At 38.8% G+C, this 22,040-nt stretch overlaps 1 protein-coding gene across 1 annotated transcript; it reads left to right on the top strand.

The window, feature by feature from the left end:
- Positions 1–204: 204 nt before the first annotated feature.
- Positions 205–18,398, top strand: slc39a7 (solute carrier family 39 member 7). The gene is made up of 8 exons (XM_051663229.1): positions 205–357; positions 1,204–1,628; positions 5,880–6,048; positions 6,663–6,740; positions 6,875–6,997; positions 15,869–15,988; positions 16,083–16,279; positions 17,182–18,398. The coding sequence occupies exons 2-8, from the start codon at positions 1,209–1,211 to the stop codon at positions 17,434–17,436; spliced, it is 1,362 nt and encodes a 453-aa protein (XP_051519189.1). The 5' UTR covers positions 205–357; positions 1,204–1,208; the 3' UTR covers positions 17,437–18,398.
- The last annotated feature ends 3,642 nt before the right edge of the window (positions 18,399–22,040 follow it).

The following is a 22,040-nucleotide window of genomic DNA, read 5'->3' as shown; positions in this document are numbered from 1 at the left end:
CTGTCCTCGTGTACAAATCATTGTAATACAAGAAGTATTACTTTAAAATAATGCTGAAATGGTGATAATGGTTAAATACGTTTTAAATTCTGCTTCAGTACTAAGAAGTAAAAACCGTTGCCATTAGCATCCGGCTTGAAATGTGTTCGTAATCTCGCGTTATTTCATTATTTTGTATCTTGCAGAGCATAGCGCTCGGGAATCTCGCGAGAGTTCAGTGCGTTAACTTAATGCCACGTCGGTTTGAGTTTGAGCAGCATCTGATGGTCGTTACTGCTCCGAGAACGCAAAATTACACACATCTGACCAATACTGCAAATTATAACAGTATCGGAGCTGTGTCCGGTTAGCAGACAGGTGAGTGTGATGTAGCGCGCGTGTGGGGAGTTTACAGCAGGTATTTACTGTGCGGATCAATGAAGCTTTTTGTGATCGTTTACTGATCGTGTGTCACTTCACTGAACACTCATCAGTTCGCGGTATTGTAAACTTTACATGTTATTTGTGGATACTACAGATAAGTGTTAGTCCCTTTGAAGTGCACAGATTGATGGATGAGGCCTGTATCGTGATCCATCCCGCATTGATGCATCATCCTTCCTCATTATGATCAGATATGCACACTTTTTAAACAGGTTGTTTGGACTCTAGGTGGTTGGATGTTATGATTGTTGGTCTTGGTTATGTTTAAATCTGTTGATTCTTACCACAGGGTCCCCACAAAAACCTGGAAATTTTGACATTTTGAATCCCAGGTCTGGAAAAGTGATGGAAATGTCAACAATGAATATAATTGTTTTTGTACACTGCACCAATGTTTTTATAATCCTTTATCAAGAAATCACGATCGAAATTGCATTGGTCAGTAGGTGCTGCAAAAAACGTCAGATTTTAGTTTTTTGTTTTTGTTTTTTAAGAAAAGGAGGGATAAGTCAAAATACATTTTTATTTTTATCAACATTATGCCACAAATGAAGACGATTGAGCTTAACTTGTGTTGAACCCAGAATATTCATTTAAGATAAAAACTTTATCTTCTAAATTTATGTAAATTGTAACCTATAATCTTGATTTTGGATGAAAAAAAGGTCCATGGACACATGTGTCAACTATTTAGCTGTTATATAAACTCATACTTGCATCATGTCCATGAACAATTTGCAGTAGTGTTTATTCATCATAATGTGTTTCTTCTCTGTGCAGGTGGAATGAAGACCTTTCATAAACTGATGTTATCTCTGGGTGTGATCAGCGGTATAGTCATGATTTTACTGTCCCAGCACACTCATGCTCATGGACACGCACACCATCATCATGGACACGCCCATGGTGATGGCGGTTGCCACGGACACTCGCATGGTGGCGTGAAGATGCATCAAGGGGCGAGCAAATGGAGTGCTGAAGCTAATCTGCCTTCTGCCGAGGAGGAGCACCACGGGCACACACACGACCACGGGCACGCACACGACCACGGGCACGCACACGACCACGGGCACGCACACGACCACGGGCACGCACACGACCACGGACACGCACACGACCACGGACACGCATATGAGCATGTTGAAGAGCGAGTGAAGAGAGATGTGGAAACAGGGAAACGGAACATACTAGAGCTCTGGATGCAGGTAAAAGCCACAGATGGATGAACACACTGATAAATGCATTTTATACACCAACACCATTAAATAAGTTATAAGAGATACACTGATCAGCCACAACATTAAAACCACCTGCCTAATATCGTGTAGGTCCACTTGTGCCACCAAAACAGCTCTGACCCGTCGAGGCATGAACTCCACAAGACTTCTGAAGGTGCCCTGTGGTATCTGGCACCAAGATATTAGCGGCAGATCTTTAAGTCCTGTAAGTTGCGAGCTGCGGCCTCCATGGATCGGACTTGTTGGTCCATAAATGCTCAATCAGATTGAGATCTGGGTTTTTTAGAGGCCAAGTCAACACCATTGTAATTTTCCTCAAACCATTCCTGAACAATTTTTGCAGGGTGGCAGGGCGCATTATCCTGCTGAAAGAGGCCACTGCCATCAGGGAATACTGTTACCTTGAAGGGGTGTGCGTGGTCTGCAACAATCTTTAGGTAGGTGGTATGTGTCAAAGTAACATCCACATGAATGCCAGGACCCAAGGTTTCCCAGCAGATCATTGCCCAGAGCATCACACTGTCTCCGCCGGCCTGTTTTCTTCCCATAGTGCATCCTGATGCCATCTCTCCCCCAGGTAAATGATGCACACGCACCCGGCCGTCCACATGATCTAAAAGAAAATGGGATTCATCAGACCAGGCCACCTTCTTCCATTGCTCCATGGTCCAGTTCTGACGCTCACGTGCCCACTGTAGGCGCTTTCGGCAGTGGACAGGGGTCAGCATGGGCACTCTGACCGGTCTGCGGCTACGCAGCCCTTTACGCAGCAGGGTGCATTGCACTGTGTGTTTTGACACCTTTCTATCATAACCAGCATTAAGTTTGTCAGCAATATGTGCTACAGTATCTCTTCTGTAGCCCCAGACGGGCTAGCCTTCGCTCCCCACGAGCATCAATGAGCCTTGGGCGCCCATGACACTGTCGCCAGTTCACCAGTTGTACTTCCTTTTTGGTAGGTACTAACCACTGCATACCGGGAACACCCCACAAGACCTGCCGTTTTGGAGATGCTCTGACCCAGTCATCCAGCCATCACAATTTGGCACTTGTCAAAGTTGCTCAGATCCTTACGCTTGCCCATTATTCCTGCTTGCAACACGTGAAATTCAAGAACTGACTATTCACTTGCTGTCTAATATATCCCACCCCTTGACAGGTGCCATTGTAAAGAGATAATAAATTAAACCTGTCAGTGGTTTAAATGTTGTGGCTGATCAATGTAGATCCCCAAATATCCACTTAGTAGGGCTGGGCGATATATCATACGTACTTGTTTGGCAGGTTGGTTGAAATGATGGTTCCTCTGTTTAAAATAAACACACTTTTAATGCTAATAACATAAGCTGAAAAATATCAAGATGTAAATTTTGCTCAGTCCTATCACCCAGTAACAATATCTCTTTGTGCCATCAGATGTTTTATGGAGGTTTTTTTGGACTCATTCACCCATAGAAATACACGTTATACACCAATCAGCCGCAACATTAAAACCACCTGCCTAATATTGTGTTGATCCCCCTTGTGCTGCCAAAACAGCACCAACCCGCATCTTAGAATAGCATTCTGAGATGATATACTTCTCACCACAATTGTTCAGCACGATTATCTGAGTTACCATAGACTTTGTCAGTTCGAACCAGTCTGGCCATTCTCTGTTGACCCCTCTCATCAACAAGGCATTTCCATCCACAGAACTGCCACTCACTGGATGTTTTTTGTTTTGGCACCATTTGGCGTAAATTCCAAGGAGATCAGCAGTTACAGAAATACTCAAACCAGCCCATCTGGCACCAACAATCATGCCATGGTCCAAATCATTGAGATCACATTTTTCCCCATTCTGATGGTTGATGTGAACATTAACTGAAGCTCCTGACCCGTATCTACGTGATTTTATGGACTGCACTGCTGTCACACGATTGGCTGATTAGATAATCGCATGGATGGCTGTTGGGCTGGTTTGGTTTGAGTATTTCTGTAACTGCTGATCTCATGGGATTTTCACACACACAGTCTCTAGAATTTACTCAGAATTGTGCCAAAAACAAAAAACAGCCAGTGAGGAGCAGTTCTGTGGATGGAAATGCCTTGTTGATGAGAGAGGTCAACAGAGAATGGCCAGACTAGTTCGAACTGACAAAGTCTACAGTAACTCTGATAACCGCTTTTTACAATTGTGGTCTGAGATGAGGGTTGGCACTGTTTTGGCAGCACGAGGGGGACCTACACAATATTAAGCAGGTGGTTTTAATGTTGTGGCTGATATTTACAGTTGAAGTCATTAACTCATTTTTGAACAACTCCACAGATTTCATATTAGCAAACTATTGTTTTGGCGAGTCTTTTAGAACATCTACTTTGTGCATGAAACAAGTAATTTTTCCAACAATTGTTTACAGATACATTGTTTCACTTTAATTGGCTATATCACAGTTCCAGTGGGTCAGAACTTTACACTAAGTTAATTGTGCCTTTAAGCAGCTTGGAAAATACCAGAAAATGATTCCAAGCCTTTAAGCAATTAGCCAATTAGCTTCTGATAGGCTAATTGGAGTTAATTGTAGGTTTACCTGTGGATGTATTTTAAGGCCTACTTTCAAACTCAGTCCCTTTTTGCTTGACATCATGGGAAAATCTAAATAAATCAGCCAAGACCTCAGAAAACAAATTGTGGACCTCCACAAGACCGGATCATCCTTGAGAGCAATTTCAAAACATTTGAAGGTACCACGTTCATCTGTACAATCAATAGTACGCAAGTATAAACACCATGGAGCCACACAGCCATCATACCGCTCAGGAAGGAGACACAATCTGTCTCCTAGAGTTGAACGTAGTTTGGTACAAAACATGCAAATCAATCCCAGAACAACAGCAAAGGACCTTGTGAAGATGCTGGAGGAAACAGGTAGACATGTATCTATATCCACAGTAAAGCGAGTCCTATATCGACATAACCTGAAAGGCTGCTCAGCAAGGAAGAAGCCACTGCTCCAAAACCACTATAAAAAAAGCGAGACTACAGTTTGCATGTGCACATGGAGACAAAGATCTTACTTTTTTTGAAAAATGTTCTCTGGTCTGATGAAACAAAAATGTAACTGTTTGGCCATAATGACCATCGTTATGTTTGGAGGAAAAAGGGAGAGACTTGCAAGCCAAAGAACATAATCCCAACCGTGAAGCATGGGGGTGGAAGCGTCATGTTGTGGGGGTGCTTTGCTGCAGGAGGGACTGGTGCACTTCACAAAATAGATGGCATCATGAGGAAAGAAAATTATGTGGATATATTGAAGCAACATCTCAAGACATCAGCCAGGAAGTTAAAGCTCGGTCGCAAATGGGTCTTCCAAATGCACAATGACCCCAAGCATACCTCCAAAGTTGTGGCAAAATGGCTTAAGGACAACAAAGTCAAGGTATTGGAGTGGCTGTCATAAAGCCCTGACCTCAATCTGATAGAAATTTTGTGGGCAGAACTGAAAAAGCATGTGCGTACAAGGAGGCCTACAAACCTGACTCAGTTACACCAGTTCTGTCTGGAGGAATGGTCCAAAATTCCAGCAACTTATTGTGAGAAGCTTGTGGAAGGCTACCCAAAAAGTTTGACCCAAGTTAAACAATTTAAAGGCGATGCTACCAAATACTAACAAAGTTTATGTAAATTTCTGACCTACTGGGAATGTGCTGAAAGAAATAAAAGCTGAAATAAATCATTCTCTCTACAATTATTCTGACATTTCACATTCTTAAAATAGTGATCCTAACTGACCTAAGACGGAAATTTTTTTACGATTAAATGTCAGGAATTGTGAAAAACTGAGTTTAAATGAATTTGGCTGTGGTGTATGTAAACTTCTGACTTCAGCCCTGTATAGAATAAGTTTTACATTAGGCCGCATCGACACTAATACATTTTGGTTTGAAGTTTAAATATAAAAATATTGTTTTCCAAAGTAAGCGGTAATGGAGAGCATTTTTTTTAAACGTTTTCGGTGGAGGGAAATGACATTCTAGTGTGGATGAGAGGCGTAACATGGCGAAATCAGTGCATTTTCAAGCGAAAACCTTTTTAATGTGCACTAGGCCTTAAAATACATGTATATACTGTATAGCAGTCCACAGACCCCCTGCAGTGCTTTCATGGTCCCCCAGGGGTTCGCGGAGTCCCAGTCCTAAGGCATTGACTCCTCTCTCTTTGTACTCTGGTTATAGGCAATTGGAGCGACTCTGCTGATCAGTGCTGCACCCTTCCTCATCCTCTTCCTCATCCCAGTGCAGTCCAACACTGACCAGCATCAGAACCTGCTCAAAGTACTCTTGAGTTTTGCATCGGGGGGGCTGCTGGGAGATGCCTTCCTGCATCTCATTCCACATGCTCTAGGTGAGTGCACACACTGCATCACTGGTCACATGACCTGAGCTCTAAAATCTATTGTGCATTCATGTTGTGTCAGAATTTGCATAATTACAAGATGACAACTCTGTGATTCTACTCAGAGCTGTTCATGTCCTCTGACCTCCAAAATTAATTGTTTCTATGGCATCACTCATAATGCCAAAACGGATCCTTCTGTGTCTTTGCTGTTTATTACCACAAAATATTTAATCACTACATTAATTCATGTTGTTGGAAAATGTTTAAGCGCAAAGAAAGCGCTCTTGGTAACAGTGGCTTAAAGAATGTGATATCAACAGAAATATACAGTATGTATACTGCCTTTAACTGTTGCGGCCACTGCCACTTTTGTTCCTTCTACATGACCTCAGGATGGTCAACTTTGAGCTATCATAGAATTAATGATAAATGTTTCAAATGTAAATTTCTGTCAAATGAATGCATACTGCAGAGAGAGAGAGCGGTGTGGAAGGATGTTATTCTGAACATAGTCTATAGGTTACCATATAAATGAGTATTGTGTGTATTGTTCTATGCTGTGTTCAAAATCATTATGAGGCCAATCTGGATTTAATTTGCTTATTTTTATCTCATAACAGAGCCTCATTCTCACCATGACCAAGAGGAGTCACATGGTCACTCACACGGCAGTGAGGATTCACATGGTCACTCTCATGGTAGGTCATTGACTGTTCAGTCATTAAAATGATGTAACTTTTCTATTGTTAAAATGGAGTATAATACTAATTCTTTGAAAACTCTTATTTTCCTGAGGTGTTTATAGTATGGATTCATGCTTTGTCTGTTACAGGTGCTGCCCATGGTCATATGATGTCTGTAGGATTGTGGGTACTGGGCGGCATTGTCGCATTTCTAGTGGTTGAGAAATTTGTTCGTCTTTTGAAGGGAGGACACTCACACTCTCATTCACATGGTAAGTGCCTTAATCAGATTAGTTTAGAAGAGTTTGTCCATGTACCAGATAACTGGGACAAAATATGTAACTTCAAATGATAACCGTCAGTATATTTGTAACTATTAGGCCTTGTTCAGACTGCCACTAAAAATTAGATTTTTTGCATATCCAGATTGTATCCAAATGAGTTTGATAGTCTGGACAGCAAAAAACCACATGAAATCTGATTTTTCAGAATCTGATTCAAACCACATCGGGAGGTGGTTTCAAATGCGATTGAAATCTGATTTTTTCAGATGCGTCTCAGTCCGGACACTCTGGCTGCTCAAATCGGATTTCAAGTGGTCTGTTGCGTCACTCTTAACGTGACACATAACGATGACGTCAAAAATCGGTGACTGCAGCACGGAACATCACAATATTTACCAATCTCCTCCGTCGCTGAGTTTTTCTTGTGCGACGGAGAGTTCTGCACCACGACTGGACAGGGCGCTTATTTAGAGTGCGAGATGATGCACCTCCATTTTTCCCGCATCTGTTTTGAAAGCATCATCACGTGGGTACGCCTACGTCGTTACCAAAGCAACCCATGCAGATAGGTTGGTTATGTCTGAATGCGCAAATCTGATTCGATCACTTGCAATTAATAGTGTGGACCGTCTGCCTGAAAAGATCTGATTTGAGAAAAAATCCGATTTGCCTGCAGTCTGAACATAGCCTCAGTTTTGCCTTTTTTTTTTTTTTTTTTTTTTTTTTTTTTACAAAATGTGGATGGGTGAATCTAATGAAATATGTCCAGGTCATATTTCACCCCAAAATCTAAATAAATAAATAAATTAAACTTAACATGTGTGAAAACTTGTCATTTTGCACACACATCAGAGTCGTCGGCCATTAGGGCTGGGCATGTTGCATGCAGGGGAGGCTCTGTAGTGACCCCTTGAAAATGGGTGTGTAAGAGGGGGCTCTGTAGCGCCCATTTTCCAAGTACTCCTCGCTGCAGGCTGTAGTGCGATGATGTAGTGGATCTAATCCATGGAGCTATAAAATACGATCTAATCCCACGCGTATTGGATTTTAGTGACATAGTGGGTATTTGAATGCGCATGTGTATTCACATTTTAATGTTTTGTTTTATTTCTTTAGCGTACTTGGTCATTAATATAGTATACTGTATATTCTTATAACACACACATTTTTGTATTAGGGCTACACGATTAATGACAATAAAATCACGATATCACATTGCGTGATTATTAAACCGCAAAGGGCTATGACGATTTAATTTAATAAATAAATCAAGCTGTTCGCTTCAAAATCTATACACACTGTTTTGTTCTGTCTGTATTGTGTATATGCATTTTTACAGTGTATTCAGAGCAGTTCTGTGCTCTACAACTCCATCTCGTGCTCAGAGTAACAGATGTGCACCATTCTGTTCCGTGTGCTGAGGGAAAAGCCATATGTCTAACCCAGTTCTGTTTCAAATTTTAGGTCGATATATAAAAAAATGACCTTTTGGTGGCAATTTGTTCAGATGCAAAACCAGAAATGTCCAATAGAGGACAGCCGAGCTCAATTGACGAATGATTCTCAAAAGACCGCATCTGCACAATTATCTGAGTAAACTCGGCAGGAATTGGCATAAAAACACAAAGGAACCAAAGCCACTTGTCTGACATGTCCTGATATGAATTTGAGAACAATAATACAAAAAGATCAGTTATATGAAAGCTTTTTCTAAGGACAGGACTAGGCGTTGTGTTTTTTTTTTTTTTTTTTTTTTGCATAAAAAGCCATAAAGTTGGGACAGTAAGATATAAAGTATGGGTGGGCGATACTGATAGACATGATAAACCGGTAAAAATTTGCCAACCGGTATATATTTTGGATTATTGTCTCTATCGCAGTAACACAAAATTGCCACATGAGAAGTGTAAACAGCACATACCGCTGGAGTCAGAAGTTTATATACACTTAGGTTGAAGTCATTAAAACTCTTTTTTTTTTTTTTTAATCACTCCACAGATTTCATATTAGCAAACTATAGTTTTTGAAAGTCGTTTAGGGCATCTACTTTGTGCATGACACGAGTCATTTTTCCAACAATTGTTTACACACAGATTTTCACTTTTAATTGACTATATCACATTTCCAGTGGGTCAGAAGTTTACATACACCAAGTTAACTGTGCCTTTTGAGCAGCTTGGAAAATTCCAGAAAATGATGTCAAGCCTTTAGGCAATTAGCCAGTTAGCTTCTGATTGGCTAATTGGAGTCTATTGAAGGTGTACATGTGGATGTATTTTAAGACCAAACTCAGTGCCTCTTTGCTTGACATCATGGAGAAATCAAAAGAAATCAGCTAAGACCTCAGGAAAAAATATTGTGGACCTCCACAAGTCTGGTTCATCCTTGGGAGCAATTTCCAAATGCCTGAAAGTAACACGTTCATCTGTACAAACAATAGTACGCAAGTATAAACACCATGGGACCACGCAGGAAGGAGACACATTCTGTCTCCTAGAGATTAAAGTAATTTGGTGCGAAAAGTGCAAATCAATCCCAGAACAACATCAAAGGACCTTGTGAAGATGCTGGAAGAAATGGGTAGACAAGTATTTGTATCCACAGTTAAACGAGTCCTATATCGATATAACCTGAAAGGCTGCTCAGCAAGGAAGAAGCCACTGCTCCAAAACTGCCATAAAAAAGCCAGACTACAGTTTGCAAGTGCATATGGGGACAAAGATCTTACTTTTTGGAGAAATGTCCTCTGGTCTGATGAAACAAAAATTGAACTGTTTGGCCATAATGATCATAGTTATGTTTGGAGGAAAAAGGGTAAGGCTTGCAAGCCAAAGAACATAATCCCAACCGTGAAGCATGGGGGTGGCAGCATCATGTTGTGGGGGTGCTTTGCTGCAGGAGGGACTGGTGCACTTCACAAAATAGATGGCATCATGAGGAAAGAAAATTATGTGGATATATTGAAGCAAATCACATCAGCCAGGAAGTTAAAGCTCGGTCGCAAATGGGTCTTCCAAATGGACAATGACCCCAAGCATACCTCCAAAGTTGTGGCAAAATGGCTTAAGGACAACAAAGTCAATGTATTGGAGTGGCCATCACAAAGCCCTGACCTCAATCCGTTAGAAAATTTGTGGGTAGAACTGAAAAAGCATGTGCGAGCAAGGAGGCCTACAAACCTGACTCAGTTACAGCAGTTCTGTCTGGATGAATAGGCCAAAATTCCAGCAACTTATTGTGAGAAGCTTGTGGAAGGCTACCCAAAACATTTGACCCAAGTTAAACAATTTAAAGGCAATGCTACCAAATTGTATGTAAACTAGAGGTCTTCACGGGTCCAAAAATTCATGCCTGAACCCAAAGACAGCCGGAAATGTACTACCCGGACCGGACCCGTCTATTATTTGAAAGCTGGGACCCGGCCTGGAGACACGGACTCGATCGACACCGATTTCACAGCTGATTGCTGCTAATAAGTTAATTTACCAGTTGTGAAAACAAAACTTTGTGTCTTACCTAATGTAACGTTAGTGGCCTTCTCCCCTGTGCCTGGTCGTGCCTCATATAATCCATCCTCCTTGCCAAGAAAGTTGGTAAAATACATACAGGTTTTCTGTGATTCCTTTCTTGCTGATTGAAACATCATAGCTAATCCACTCATTATTTCAGCTTCAAAAGTCCACTTGCTGTCACGGTGACGGATGACAAATACAACTTGTTTAGAATCAGCTTTGCTAACTCGCATAAGATAACTTCGACTTTTTGCCCTTTTGAACTATAATAACGATTGCTTGTTCATTGCCAAAGCTGCTAATGTTAGCATTGCTAATTTGCTGTTGTGTGCCTTAACTCCGCTCTGCCTCTGACGTCACTCAGCTCATTGTGGCTCCGCTCCGTTTTTCACCTTATTTCCCGGCCCGCACTTTCTCATCCTAATTTTACAATGTTGCAATTTACAACACACACACACACACAGCACCATCATCATCAGCGCTGTCTGATCATGCCCAGGTCTTCTCTGATCGACTCGGGTATTACACGTAATGTTAAACAGACCTGGGACCCGCAGCAATAGAATGGGACCCGACCTGGACCTGGCTGACCGTATAAAATGTGGATTCAAACCTGTACGGGTCGGGTCCTCGGGTTAGGGTGGACCCATGAAGACCTCTAATGTAAACTTATGACCCACCGACTTCAACTGTAACACATATGCACTCTGTCAGATAAATGGAGTGAGGCAGTGTGATTGCTCATTCCTCAGATTCATTTGAATGAAAAGATGAGAGGAGATTATGAAGGAAAAAGTGCATCTTCCATGGTGTGGAATAAGTTTGGCTTTAGAAAACACAATACAGAACAGAAAACAGGAATTTGCAAGGTTTGTACATTTATGTCGATATACTATATGTAAACATCCATGTGTGCGTGTCTATCAATGGTCAGGGCTTCATGTGAGAACGAGAGAAATGAAACGCATGGTTTTTCACTGACAGCTGCACGTGTCATTAAATGAAAAAAAAAAGCTTGTCTAGAACGCAAGAAAATGTCACTGAATATGCTTCTGAGGCCTGAAATTTTGCTTGAGCGACCACCAAGGCAAATTCAGTGAGATTCATCCCGCGCTCCAAACATGTCTCCCATCCAAACACGCGCAGCTGTGTTTTGTGTGAGCGTTGCACGGACGTGCAATCTGAAACACGCAAGTGCGTGCGAGTGCTGAAGGCATCCCAGTCTGCCATTTGTGCTCCAGTGACAGAAAATGCGCAGGTCACACCCGCTACTCATTCTGGTTTCTCTGTGTCATGTGGGTTTTTAAAATACACATCAAAACCCTTTCTAAAATTCAGTTTGAACGATGTTTGATATCAGGATACAAATCTTCTATACCGTATTTTCCTTCAGATATTTTGTATTTTCTTTATATAGATTACTTAAAACACTAAGAGCCTAAATAAGTGTTTATGGATCATTTTTATTTGTTATTTTCTTTGTTGCATTGCTTTGAGAAGATGTTAAGTATCTTGAGGAAAGTTAATAATGATCATAAGTATAATAATAAAAATAAAAGATTAGTGGACATCATCAGACTAAAATGTGGCATTTTGTTTTCTTTAACTGTTTGTCAAAATAAAATTTATTTGTAAATATATCGTGATGTATATCGTTATCGTGATGTAAAATGACTCATATCGTGATATAAGATTTTGGTCATATTGCCCACCCCTAATATAAAGTTTGGGATCTAAACAAAACTAATGTTAGAAACACCTCTCAACCCAGATGTGAAGTGACAACAAAAATGCTAAAATAGCTGGTTACAATGTAAGTGCTGTTAGCCGTTAAAGCCAACAACTATTTTCGTTTTCAACAAACATTATATTTTTTCTGCCATAAATTATACAAGCGTTGGTTTATGTCACTAGATGATGCAATAAAGTAATAAAAATCTCAGATGTGCTTATGCATGAACATTAGATGAGCGCCGGTGTGTGTAATAGCCTTTAGCCCGTTAGCTGCTCTGAGCACCCGGGAAGATCATTCGCTCCCGCCAGTACATCAAGTATTCCTCATCAAAATTGCATGGAACTTCTACCAAATACATTCATTTATCCAAAGCATTGTATGTTTACATAGATCCATCAAAATAGGAGTGAGAACATTTTATTTCAGGTCCGATTGGTCATGCATACACAGCAGCAGTGGGAGACGTTATGCCCCCAGGCAGCTTAGATGTCAGAGCCCCTCCTCTGGATCACTCCAAATGATCACGTGGTTGATGCCGCATTCTAAATTGAGGAAGGCCAGCCCATGTAACCATGGAAAGCTGCCAGTCAAACCATTACTAGAGATCTATTGGCCAGATTGATCCAGACAAATATCTAATGCGCATCTGGTAATACCACAGTGTGTCTGATCTGTGTTGAATGAGAGCTCTGGCTGTGAATAACAGATCAAGGTGTTGGTGGGCTCAAAATATGCATAAGAGCCCACAAAATAGGGGAGACATAGATTTTGGTGGCATAAAAATGAATTAGTATCAATATTTTATTGAAATTATAAATTTTTATTACATGATAACATAAAAATAGAGGATCAGTCTGGCTTTTTCCCCATTTTTACCCCCTATTTTCGATGTTTTGGATAAAATGGTTGTCCATTTTCATCAGTGGACCCTCACAATGAAATGCATGCTGTTTTTTCTTCAATCATTGGATCGGATCAAAAGCAGAGAATATGAAACAAGTACTGTCGCTCACATATCGCATGTCTTAACATTTTAAAATGTTTTTCACTGTAATGTTCTAATTGCAAAATAGACTGCAGAAGATGAAAATTGAAGTGTTTAAGCTTTAATTTGATACCAAGTTTGTGAACATTGAAGTTTTTGATATAAAACAAAGGATTTGTTTGACAGCCTCTGTAGCACCCTCATTTTCACCTACAGTCACCAAAATCGGAACGTATATAGTGCTCATCAAGCTGAACAACTTTCATACAGTCATTAGCTCTGCCCAACAGGAAGTTGGCCATTTTGGATTTTCTTAAAATCTCAGGCTCTGAACTTTTAAATACTCTTACTAGGGGATTCATGTGACTGGCACCAAATTTGTGCAACATCATGCCAAGACATTGTAGATGCTAAATTGTGAAGACATTTTTTATATTTTGAACGGTGTCGCCATGGCGAAGCAATACATTTGCTGAAAAATGGGAAACAGGAAGTGCCTCATCTTCTGTGTGCATTGTTTGATTTTTTTTTTTAATTTATTTTTATTTTTTATTTTTTTAATAAATTCAGCTGTATGTTTAGAATTGGGGGCTAATCACATGGATGTGACTATTTTGGGTCACGTTCATAGCACCACCACCTGGCAGCAGGAAGTGTGGCTCTTACAACAGACTTTAAATAGTCCTCTTATATTTACCCAAATTGCGTTGTTTTCCAAAATCCACTGGGTGGAAATTGGGCCCGACATCGCTGCTTGCAGCTATATTTTCATAAAAGTACTTGCATTAATTCTTCTGTTAAAACTTGTGTATTATTTGAGCTGTAAAGTTGTTTAAGACGTCGTTTTTAAAAGTCAATTTAGGAGTTATAAAATCGGCTATAACGTTACACAGAAAAGGTTTGTAAGTGATTTTATCACACTAAAATCATGTTAACACACACATTGTTTATGTCTTGTGGCTCTGCTTTTGAAACAGTGAGTATTTTAACTTTCAAAAATTGGCCCCATTCACTTCCTTTGTAAGTGCCTCAATGTAACTCAGATTTTTTCTTTTTTTTAAAGAGAATTTTTGTGGTAATCAACATTATGCCACAAATGCTAACTTGTATTGAACCTGGAACATTCCTTTCCACATGTACTTTCAAAATAATATCTGTATTTCTTCCTTGTTCATTGTCACACACAAGTCATACACTCAGCACCTCGTGTTCCTCCTTTACAATGAAATATTATGTTTTCTACATAAATATTATGTTGGAAAATATGTATATTCCAAGTTAGGGACTTGATGTATAACCCAAGTAATTATCTAATTAATTATCTAATCTGATAACAGTAATTTAAAATGTAATGCATTACACTACTTTTGTACTAAAAGTAATTAGATTAATTATTTTGTAATTAGATTACATGCAATACTGTTTTTAAATTGTGCTTATTTATATAAAATAATAATTATAAGGGAATAATTTTATCTGTAGCATTAAAACATATGTGACCGTAATAATATATTGAGAATAACCATTGAAAATAATGAGAATTACAAAAAACCTAAAATGTTAAAAAAAGTAAAATGTCCAGAATTTGGGTGGCAAATATGTTTAACTGTCATAAAAATAATATAATGCAAAAATCTTCTGAAAAATAGGCTTTATTTTCTTTTTGTGAAGAAAATCATTTCTCATGTCCTTTTTTTCGTGTGAAATAGGACTTTAACAATTTGTTCCTGAGTTTTAATCGTAATTGTTCAATTTTATATTGATGTAATGTTTTTAAATATTTTACATTTTCAGGACTCAACAAATATAGATTTTTTTTTTTTTTTGTTCTTCTGCTGGCCCAGTCAGGTTCAGATTTTTAATTGCCCCTGCCAACTACTGGTCATATAACAAAAAATATATGTTTAGAAACATATATTTGCTTCAGAAATATACATTTTAGGGGGCCTGTGTAGCTCAACGAGTATTGACGATGACTACCACCCATGGAGTCGCAAGTTTGAACCCAGGGTGTGCTGAGTGACTCCAGCCAGGTCTCCTAAGCAACCAGAGTTGCCCGGTTGCTAGGGAGGGTTGAGTCACATGGGGTAACCACCTCATGGTCGCTATAATGTGGCTCTCGGTGGGGCGTGTGGTGAGTTGTGCGTGGATGCGTGGGCCTCCATGCTCGCTACATCTCTGCGGTAACACGCTTAACAAGCCACCTGATAAGATGCGCGGATTGACGGTATCAAACGCGAAGGCAACTGAGATTCGTCCTCCACCACCCGGATTGAGGTGAGTCACTACGCCACCACGGGGACTTAGAGCGCAATTGGAATTGGGCATCCCAAATTGGGGAGAAAAGGGGAGGAAAAAAAAGAAATATACATTTTATATTTTTAATACGTAAAGTTTTCTTTAAGAAAAACAAATTACTACAAACAAGCAAATTACTGAAAATGCAGCAGTGGCCCAATTGGTTAAGTGACCGTTTCATCAACTGGTCCGAAACGCACTGAACTGGGCCATGCTTAATATTGAGCTCTGATTTGTGTATGTGGAGCTATTGAATGTTTTTTGTTTTAACATCGTTTCACAATCTGTGTTGATTTTTCTCTCAGTAAATCTCTTTTCCATGTCTGCAGCGGCTCCAAAAGCAAAGGACAGTGATGGAGAGGAGGACCAGAAAGAAGAGAAGGGTGAGAAAGAGAAAAAACTGGACTTGTGTAAAAAACCTATCAAGAAAACAGCAGAGAAGAGTTCTGGTACGACAAACCAAGTTCAAATTACAATCACGTTATTTGTGGTGTTCTCTCAGTGCTGTTGTGGTGCTGACAAAGAAAATCTGTTCCTCTGCAGATATTAAAGTGTCTGGTTATCTAAACCTTGCTGCTGATTTCACACACAACTTCACCGATGGTCTTGCGATTGGAGCATCGTTCCTTGTCAGTCCAGCGGTTGGCGCAGTGACCACCATCACAATCCTGTTACATGAAGTGCCGCACGAGATCGGAGACTTTGCTATTCTCGTCCAGTCAGGCTGCACCAAGAGGAAGGTACAGAGATCTTGAGAATTCATCTGTCAGTGTAAGGTTTTGGGCAAGCTGTGTTTGTTTTTTTTGTATAAAGATTAGGCTTGTCATTTTTCATTTGATTCAGTATGTTTTAACCATTTAGTTAGCAGTGTTGTTAGTTTAAACAGGATGACTAAAATGCTACTATTTATGTATAATTCAACCAATGGTCTTTGTAGCCTATATGACAGCAGCCCAAAAGGAGTCATTTCTGAGGCAGAGCAAGCTATTAAATCTTGATGAAAGATTATAAAAGACAAACATTTTCTTTACATTTCTCGCACTGATGAATCACAATAAGACCAGGAATGTGTATTAAGAAATAAATTGGGTTAGTCATGATTTTATGTGACAGGGTTTATTTGCCAAATAATGAAAGTGAATAGTGACTCAGGTGTGTCAAGCTCGAAAGGCACAAAAAATACCTCAACCACAGTAAAAGTGATCGATATGAATCATGCACTGTATTCCAAGTCTTCTAAAGCTATACAAACACTTTGTGTGATGAACAGAATGAAATTGAAGTTATTAACTCTCAAATCAAATTGTTAGTAAAGCACTGAAATCAAACATCAAACCTCATTGGTTCTTGTGACATGACATCATGACATTTGGTCACAAAACGAGTTTTTTTTCATTAGCTACGTAGCTACATACATATTTAATATCAGTGCTTTAATTATTTGATTTTAAAGTAAATCATGACTTTTTCGAGCTTGACAGACTGCAGTCACTATTAACTGTCATTATATGGTAAATCTAATGAAACTTCTTAAAAATTCTCCTTTTGGAGTGACATGAAGGTGAGTAAATAGAGACCGAATTTTCCTTCTTGGGTGTACCATTCCTTTAATACAGCTATTGGCTGTTATGTTTTGTTTCAGGCCATGTGTCTTCAACTTCTCACAGCTATTGGTGCATTAGCGGGAACTGCCTGCTCCTTATTGGCTGAAGGGGTGGGTGCCGCGGCCACGGCCTGGATCCTCCCGTTCACTGCCGGAGGCTTCGTTTACATTGCCACTGTCACAGTTCTTCCAGAGCTGCTGGTGGGACGGTCGAGTTTCTGTCAGTCCATGTTGGAGATCCTTGCGCTGCTGTTCGGTGTGGGCATGATGGTGCTGATTGCAGAGTATGAGTGAAGCAGGAGGAGATGCTTGAAAGGAGAACTTACTGAAAATTTGAACTTATAGGGACTAAAGACGTGTAATAAGAGAGAGTGTTTGCAATGAATGTTACTGTTGACTGCAGAGAACAAGAATGAGTGATTGACAGTATAGGCAAATGAATGACTGAGCAAGTTGATGAAAAATTGAGTGAGTGAATGAAAGAAAATACTGTGTAAGAGAACTGGAGTAACTTGCCCAAAGAAATTTATCAATTTATCACAGAAGTCGTTTTAGGCAAATGCACCAACCTTCCCAGGGACTAACAGCTAGATTGGATGGGATCAAATAATTTGAAGGCTCTTCTAAACTCTCCAACAATGACCATTTTTTTCCATCTTTTTTCCGTGTATGGTACAAATGTGTCTTTAACCACTAAAATACACATTTACACTCCTCAGTAGATTTGATTTCTAGAAATATCAGAATACAGAATATAAAGTATAATGACTTTGCTGTTCATGTGTACATGTCCTTATTCTCTGGAATAATTGGTTTATGTTCAGTCTGCATATTTGTCTGATTTTTACATGTTGAAATCATTTCTCATATTGTGACACGTCTTTATGAGTCTCTCAGAAGAATCAAGCTTCTGCATTCATTGGTGATGGGTTCTTTGAAACATGGATACACTAGGCTTGAATTTTAGTTTTGGGTTGACAGTTTCTTTTTTTATAGATTTGAATTTCTTGATGCTGAAGGCTGTCTTGCCTTTTACAAGATTTTTTGGTAATTTTCCTCCAAATTATGTATACAAATATTCAACAACCTTTATGTTTCCTGTAATGTAAACGCTTTAGACCTTTAAATGTGTAAAACGTACATAATTTAGGCAAGTTTTACACCCCCATTCAGTTTGTAACAAATGTAAAATGGCTTTAGAAAGAAAAACCATTCACACAGACTCTCAATAAAACACATTTGTTTTAGCCTGCCAATGCATTTCAAATCATTAAACTGTAGCAGATATCAGACAGTATCTATTCAGCTTGAGTTCGAAAAATAGGAGTTTCTGAATGTTTACATGCAGTGCTGTGGAAAAGTATTTGCCCCCTTCCTGATTTCTTATGTTTTTGCGTATTTTTCATACTAATTGTTTTAGATCTTCAAACGAGATAACATAAAACAAAGGCAACCGGAGTAAACACAAAATACCATTTTCAAATATGTTTTTTTAAGCAAAAAAAAAAAAGTTTGCCAACACCTATATCACCTATATGAAAAACTAACTTCCCCTTTAAACTTAACAGCTGGTTGTGCCACCTTTAGCAGCACCAGATGCTTCCGATAACTGGAGATCAGTCTTTCACAACACTGAGGTGGAATTTTGGCCCACTTTTCTTTGCAGAACTGCTTTAGTTCAGCCACATTGGAGAGTTTCGAGCATGAACTGCCCATTTAAGATCCTGTCACAGCATCTCAATCGGGTTCAAGTCAGGACTTTCACTAGGCCTCTCCAAACCTTTAATTTAGCTTCTTTTGAGCCATTCAGAGGTGGACTTACTCCTATGCTTTGGATCATTGTCTTGCTGCATAATCCAGTTGCGCTTGAGCTTCAACTCACGGACTGATGACTGGACGTTCTCCTTTAGAATTTTCTGGTAGAGAGCAGAATTCATGTTTCCCTCAATTATTGCAAGTCACCCTGACCCTGAAGCAGGAAAGCATCCCCACACCATCACACTACCACCACAATGCTTGACCATAGGTATGATTTGTTTTTGTGGAATTCTGTGTTTGATTTATGCCAGATGTAATGGGACCCCTGTCTTCCAAACAGTTTCACTTTCGACTCATCAGTCCACAGAACATTCTCACAAAAGGTTTGAGGATCATCAAGGTGTGTTTTGGCAAAATTCAGATGATCCTTAATGTTCTTCTGGGTTAGTGTTTTTTGCCTCGCCACTCTTACATGGATGACGTTTTGGCCAGTGTCTTTCTGATAGTGGGGTCATGAGCTGTGACCTTTATTGATGCGAGTGAGGCCTGCAATTCCTTGAATGTTGTCCTTGGCTTTTTGTTACATCCTGGAGGAGTCATCGCTGTGCTCTTGGAGTAATTTTGAAAAGTCGGCCACTTCTGGGAAGGTTCACTACTGTGCCAAGTTTTCTCCCTTTTGGAGATAATGGCTCTCACTGTGGTTCTTTGGGGTCCCAGAGCTTTTCAAATAACTTTGTTGACTGATGTATTTCAATAACCTTTTTCCTCATCATTTCTGGAATTTCTTTTGACCTTGGCATATAGTGTGCTACTGGGTGAGAACTTTTAGTCAACTTCATGCTGCTGAAAAAGTTCTATTTAGGTGTTGATTTGATTGAACAGGGCTGGCAGTAATCAGGCCTGGTGTGTCTAGTCCAGTTGAACCCCATTATGAATGCAGTTTCATAGATTTGGGGATTTAGTAACTAAGGGGGCAAATACTTTTTCACACAGGCCCATTTGGTATTGGATAACTTTTTTACTTCAACAAATAATATTATCATTTAAAACTGTATTTTGTGTTTACTCAGATTGCCTTTGTTTTATGTTAGATTTTGTTTGAATTTTTTAAACAATTTAGTATGAGATATACACAAAAACAGAAGAAATCAGGATGAGGGCAAATACTTTTCCACTGCACTGTACAAAAAACAAACAAATTTGCCATTCATGCAGGTCATCACTTTAGTTCATAAACATGTTTACATTTGACATCAGCCTAAAAATGTAAATAAACTTAGTAGTTAAGCACTTTACAAAATGAAAACTGTGATTCTGAAACAAAAATGAAAAACCTATTATTAATTCAATTGGAATTGAATAAGCAGATTTTTCTAGTAGTGGGTAAAATGGAGTAAATCCTAATTTTGGCAAAACTATTATAAAATTTGTTAGGAAAAACAAATATTTTAAAACATTCACAATTGCTCTGCTTAGAAAATAATTAGTGATTCACCAGGAAAAACTGTAGGGAGAAAATCTTCATCAAGCCTTTATTAATCAGAGTGAATCAACATGTATGGCATTTCCCACCATATCAATAAAACTACTTTCATTTCCACACTTAAGCTCATCCATTTATTAAACACACCATAGAGAACTTTATGTTCTGTCTCCTTCCAAACATGATGTGCAAAAGGAACATTCATTTGACACTAGTGTTTAGACAGGTGAAAGTTATCATGACCATGCATAAAACATATTTTTACTACATTTTTTTCCCTATGTTCTATTTCCTTTTTCTTGGAAACAGAGTAGGTTACATATATTTTTGACAAATATGAGTACAGTGCTGAGACGTAACATCCAACATCACCTTATTCAGCCCTGGTCCTTTGGAGAACTACTTTTCCCAGGTTTTATCATCTAACTTCCGATTTGCATTAAAGCTATTGAGAAGAGTGGATAAAAATGGAATTTGTGTGGAGCACAGAAAGTTTTTTTTTTTTTTTTTTTTTTTTTTTTTCTTTTCTTTTTTTTATTGATAGAAATAATTTTCACAATAATATGGAAATGCTTTATGCCTATCAAGTCATTTGTTTTGTATAGTGCCTTTCACAACACACATCGTTTCATAGCACCTTAACAGAAAATAATGCATTAACAGAAAATGAAACTGTAAAATCTATAAAGTCTTAGAGTCATCATTGTGTAGTTTGATAAAATACGATTGTGAATTGTGTTTAAAAATAATTAAATAATAATTGTATTTAGAGCAAGCCGAAGGCCACTGTGGCAAGGAACACAAAACTCCATAAGATGTTGGTTAATGGAGAAAAATAACCTGGCTAACATCATTACCTGCCAATATTACTTATGTATAGTGCAAGTCATGGTTTAAAATGAGTAAACTAAGTAAGTGTTAAGGGCAGGGGCGCAAAAATGGGGTATGCAGTATATGCAGTGCATAGGGGTGAGCGCCATTGTGCCAAAATCATTCTTTGAAAATCTTCTTTCATAAAACGTTATAAATAATCAAATGCGTCTTTGTTAAAAAATAAAGGAAATTTTTTATTTAACTTTTATCATTTTAAATGAGTTCAGAAATGTATTTTATTATATCAAGTGATTACATATCAACCGCTCACCCTCCAACATTACTCCAAAATGGATAGAGGAGTGAAGCGTTCTTGGGCGCAGAACAGAAAAAGAAAAAGGGAAAATGAAAAACAATGCATTAAAATGAGAACAGCAATGTCCAAGTGGATAAACAGAGATTGGTATGCTTATGGCAAGCCGTTTTAGCTTTTATTCATTCGCAGGATATGAATAGTTGATATCAACAATTCAATTTTCACTAGTTAGAATTGTAATTCTTGATATCAAGAATGTAATTTTCACTATGGAAATGCCATTTGTTGATATCAATAATTACATTTCCACTAGTAAAAATGTGAATTTTTGATATCAAAAATGGGATTTCAACTAGTAAAAACCATAATTTTTGAATTTTCTGATATCTGTAATGTAATTGTTACTAGTAAGAAAGTCTTGTTAGATACCATTAAATACACTCCAAATTATTGATATCTGAAATCCACTTCCAGATATCAGAAATACCAAATGTAACATGTTGAAATTCAATTACTGATATCAAAAAT

Source organism: Myxocyprinus asiaticus, chromosome 30 (assembly GCF_019703515.2).
Source record: "Myxocyprinus asiaticus isolate MX2 ecotype Aquarium Trade chromosome 30, UBuf_Myxa_2, whole genome shotgun sequence".
Taxonomy (NCBI): Eukaryota; Metazoa; Chordata; class Actinopteri; order Cypriniformes; family Catostomidae; genus Myxocyprinus; species Myxocyprinus asiaticus.
Note: the sequence above shows the minus strand (reverse complement) of the source record. Positions and strands in the feature narration are given on the sequence as shown.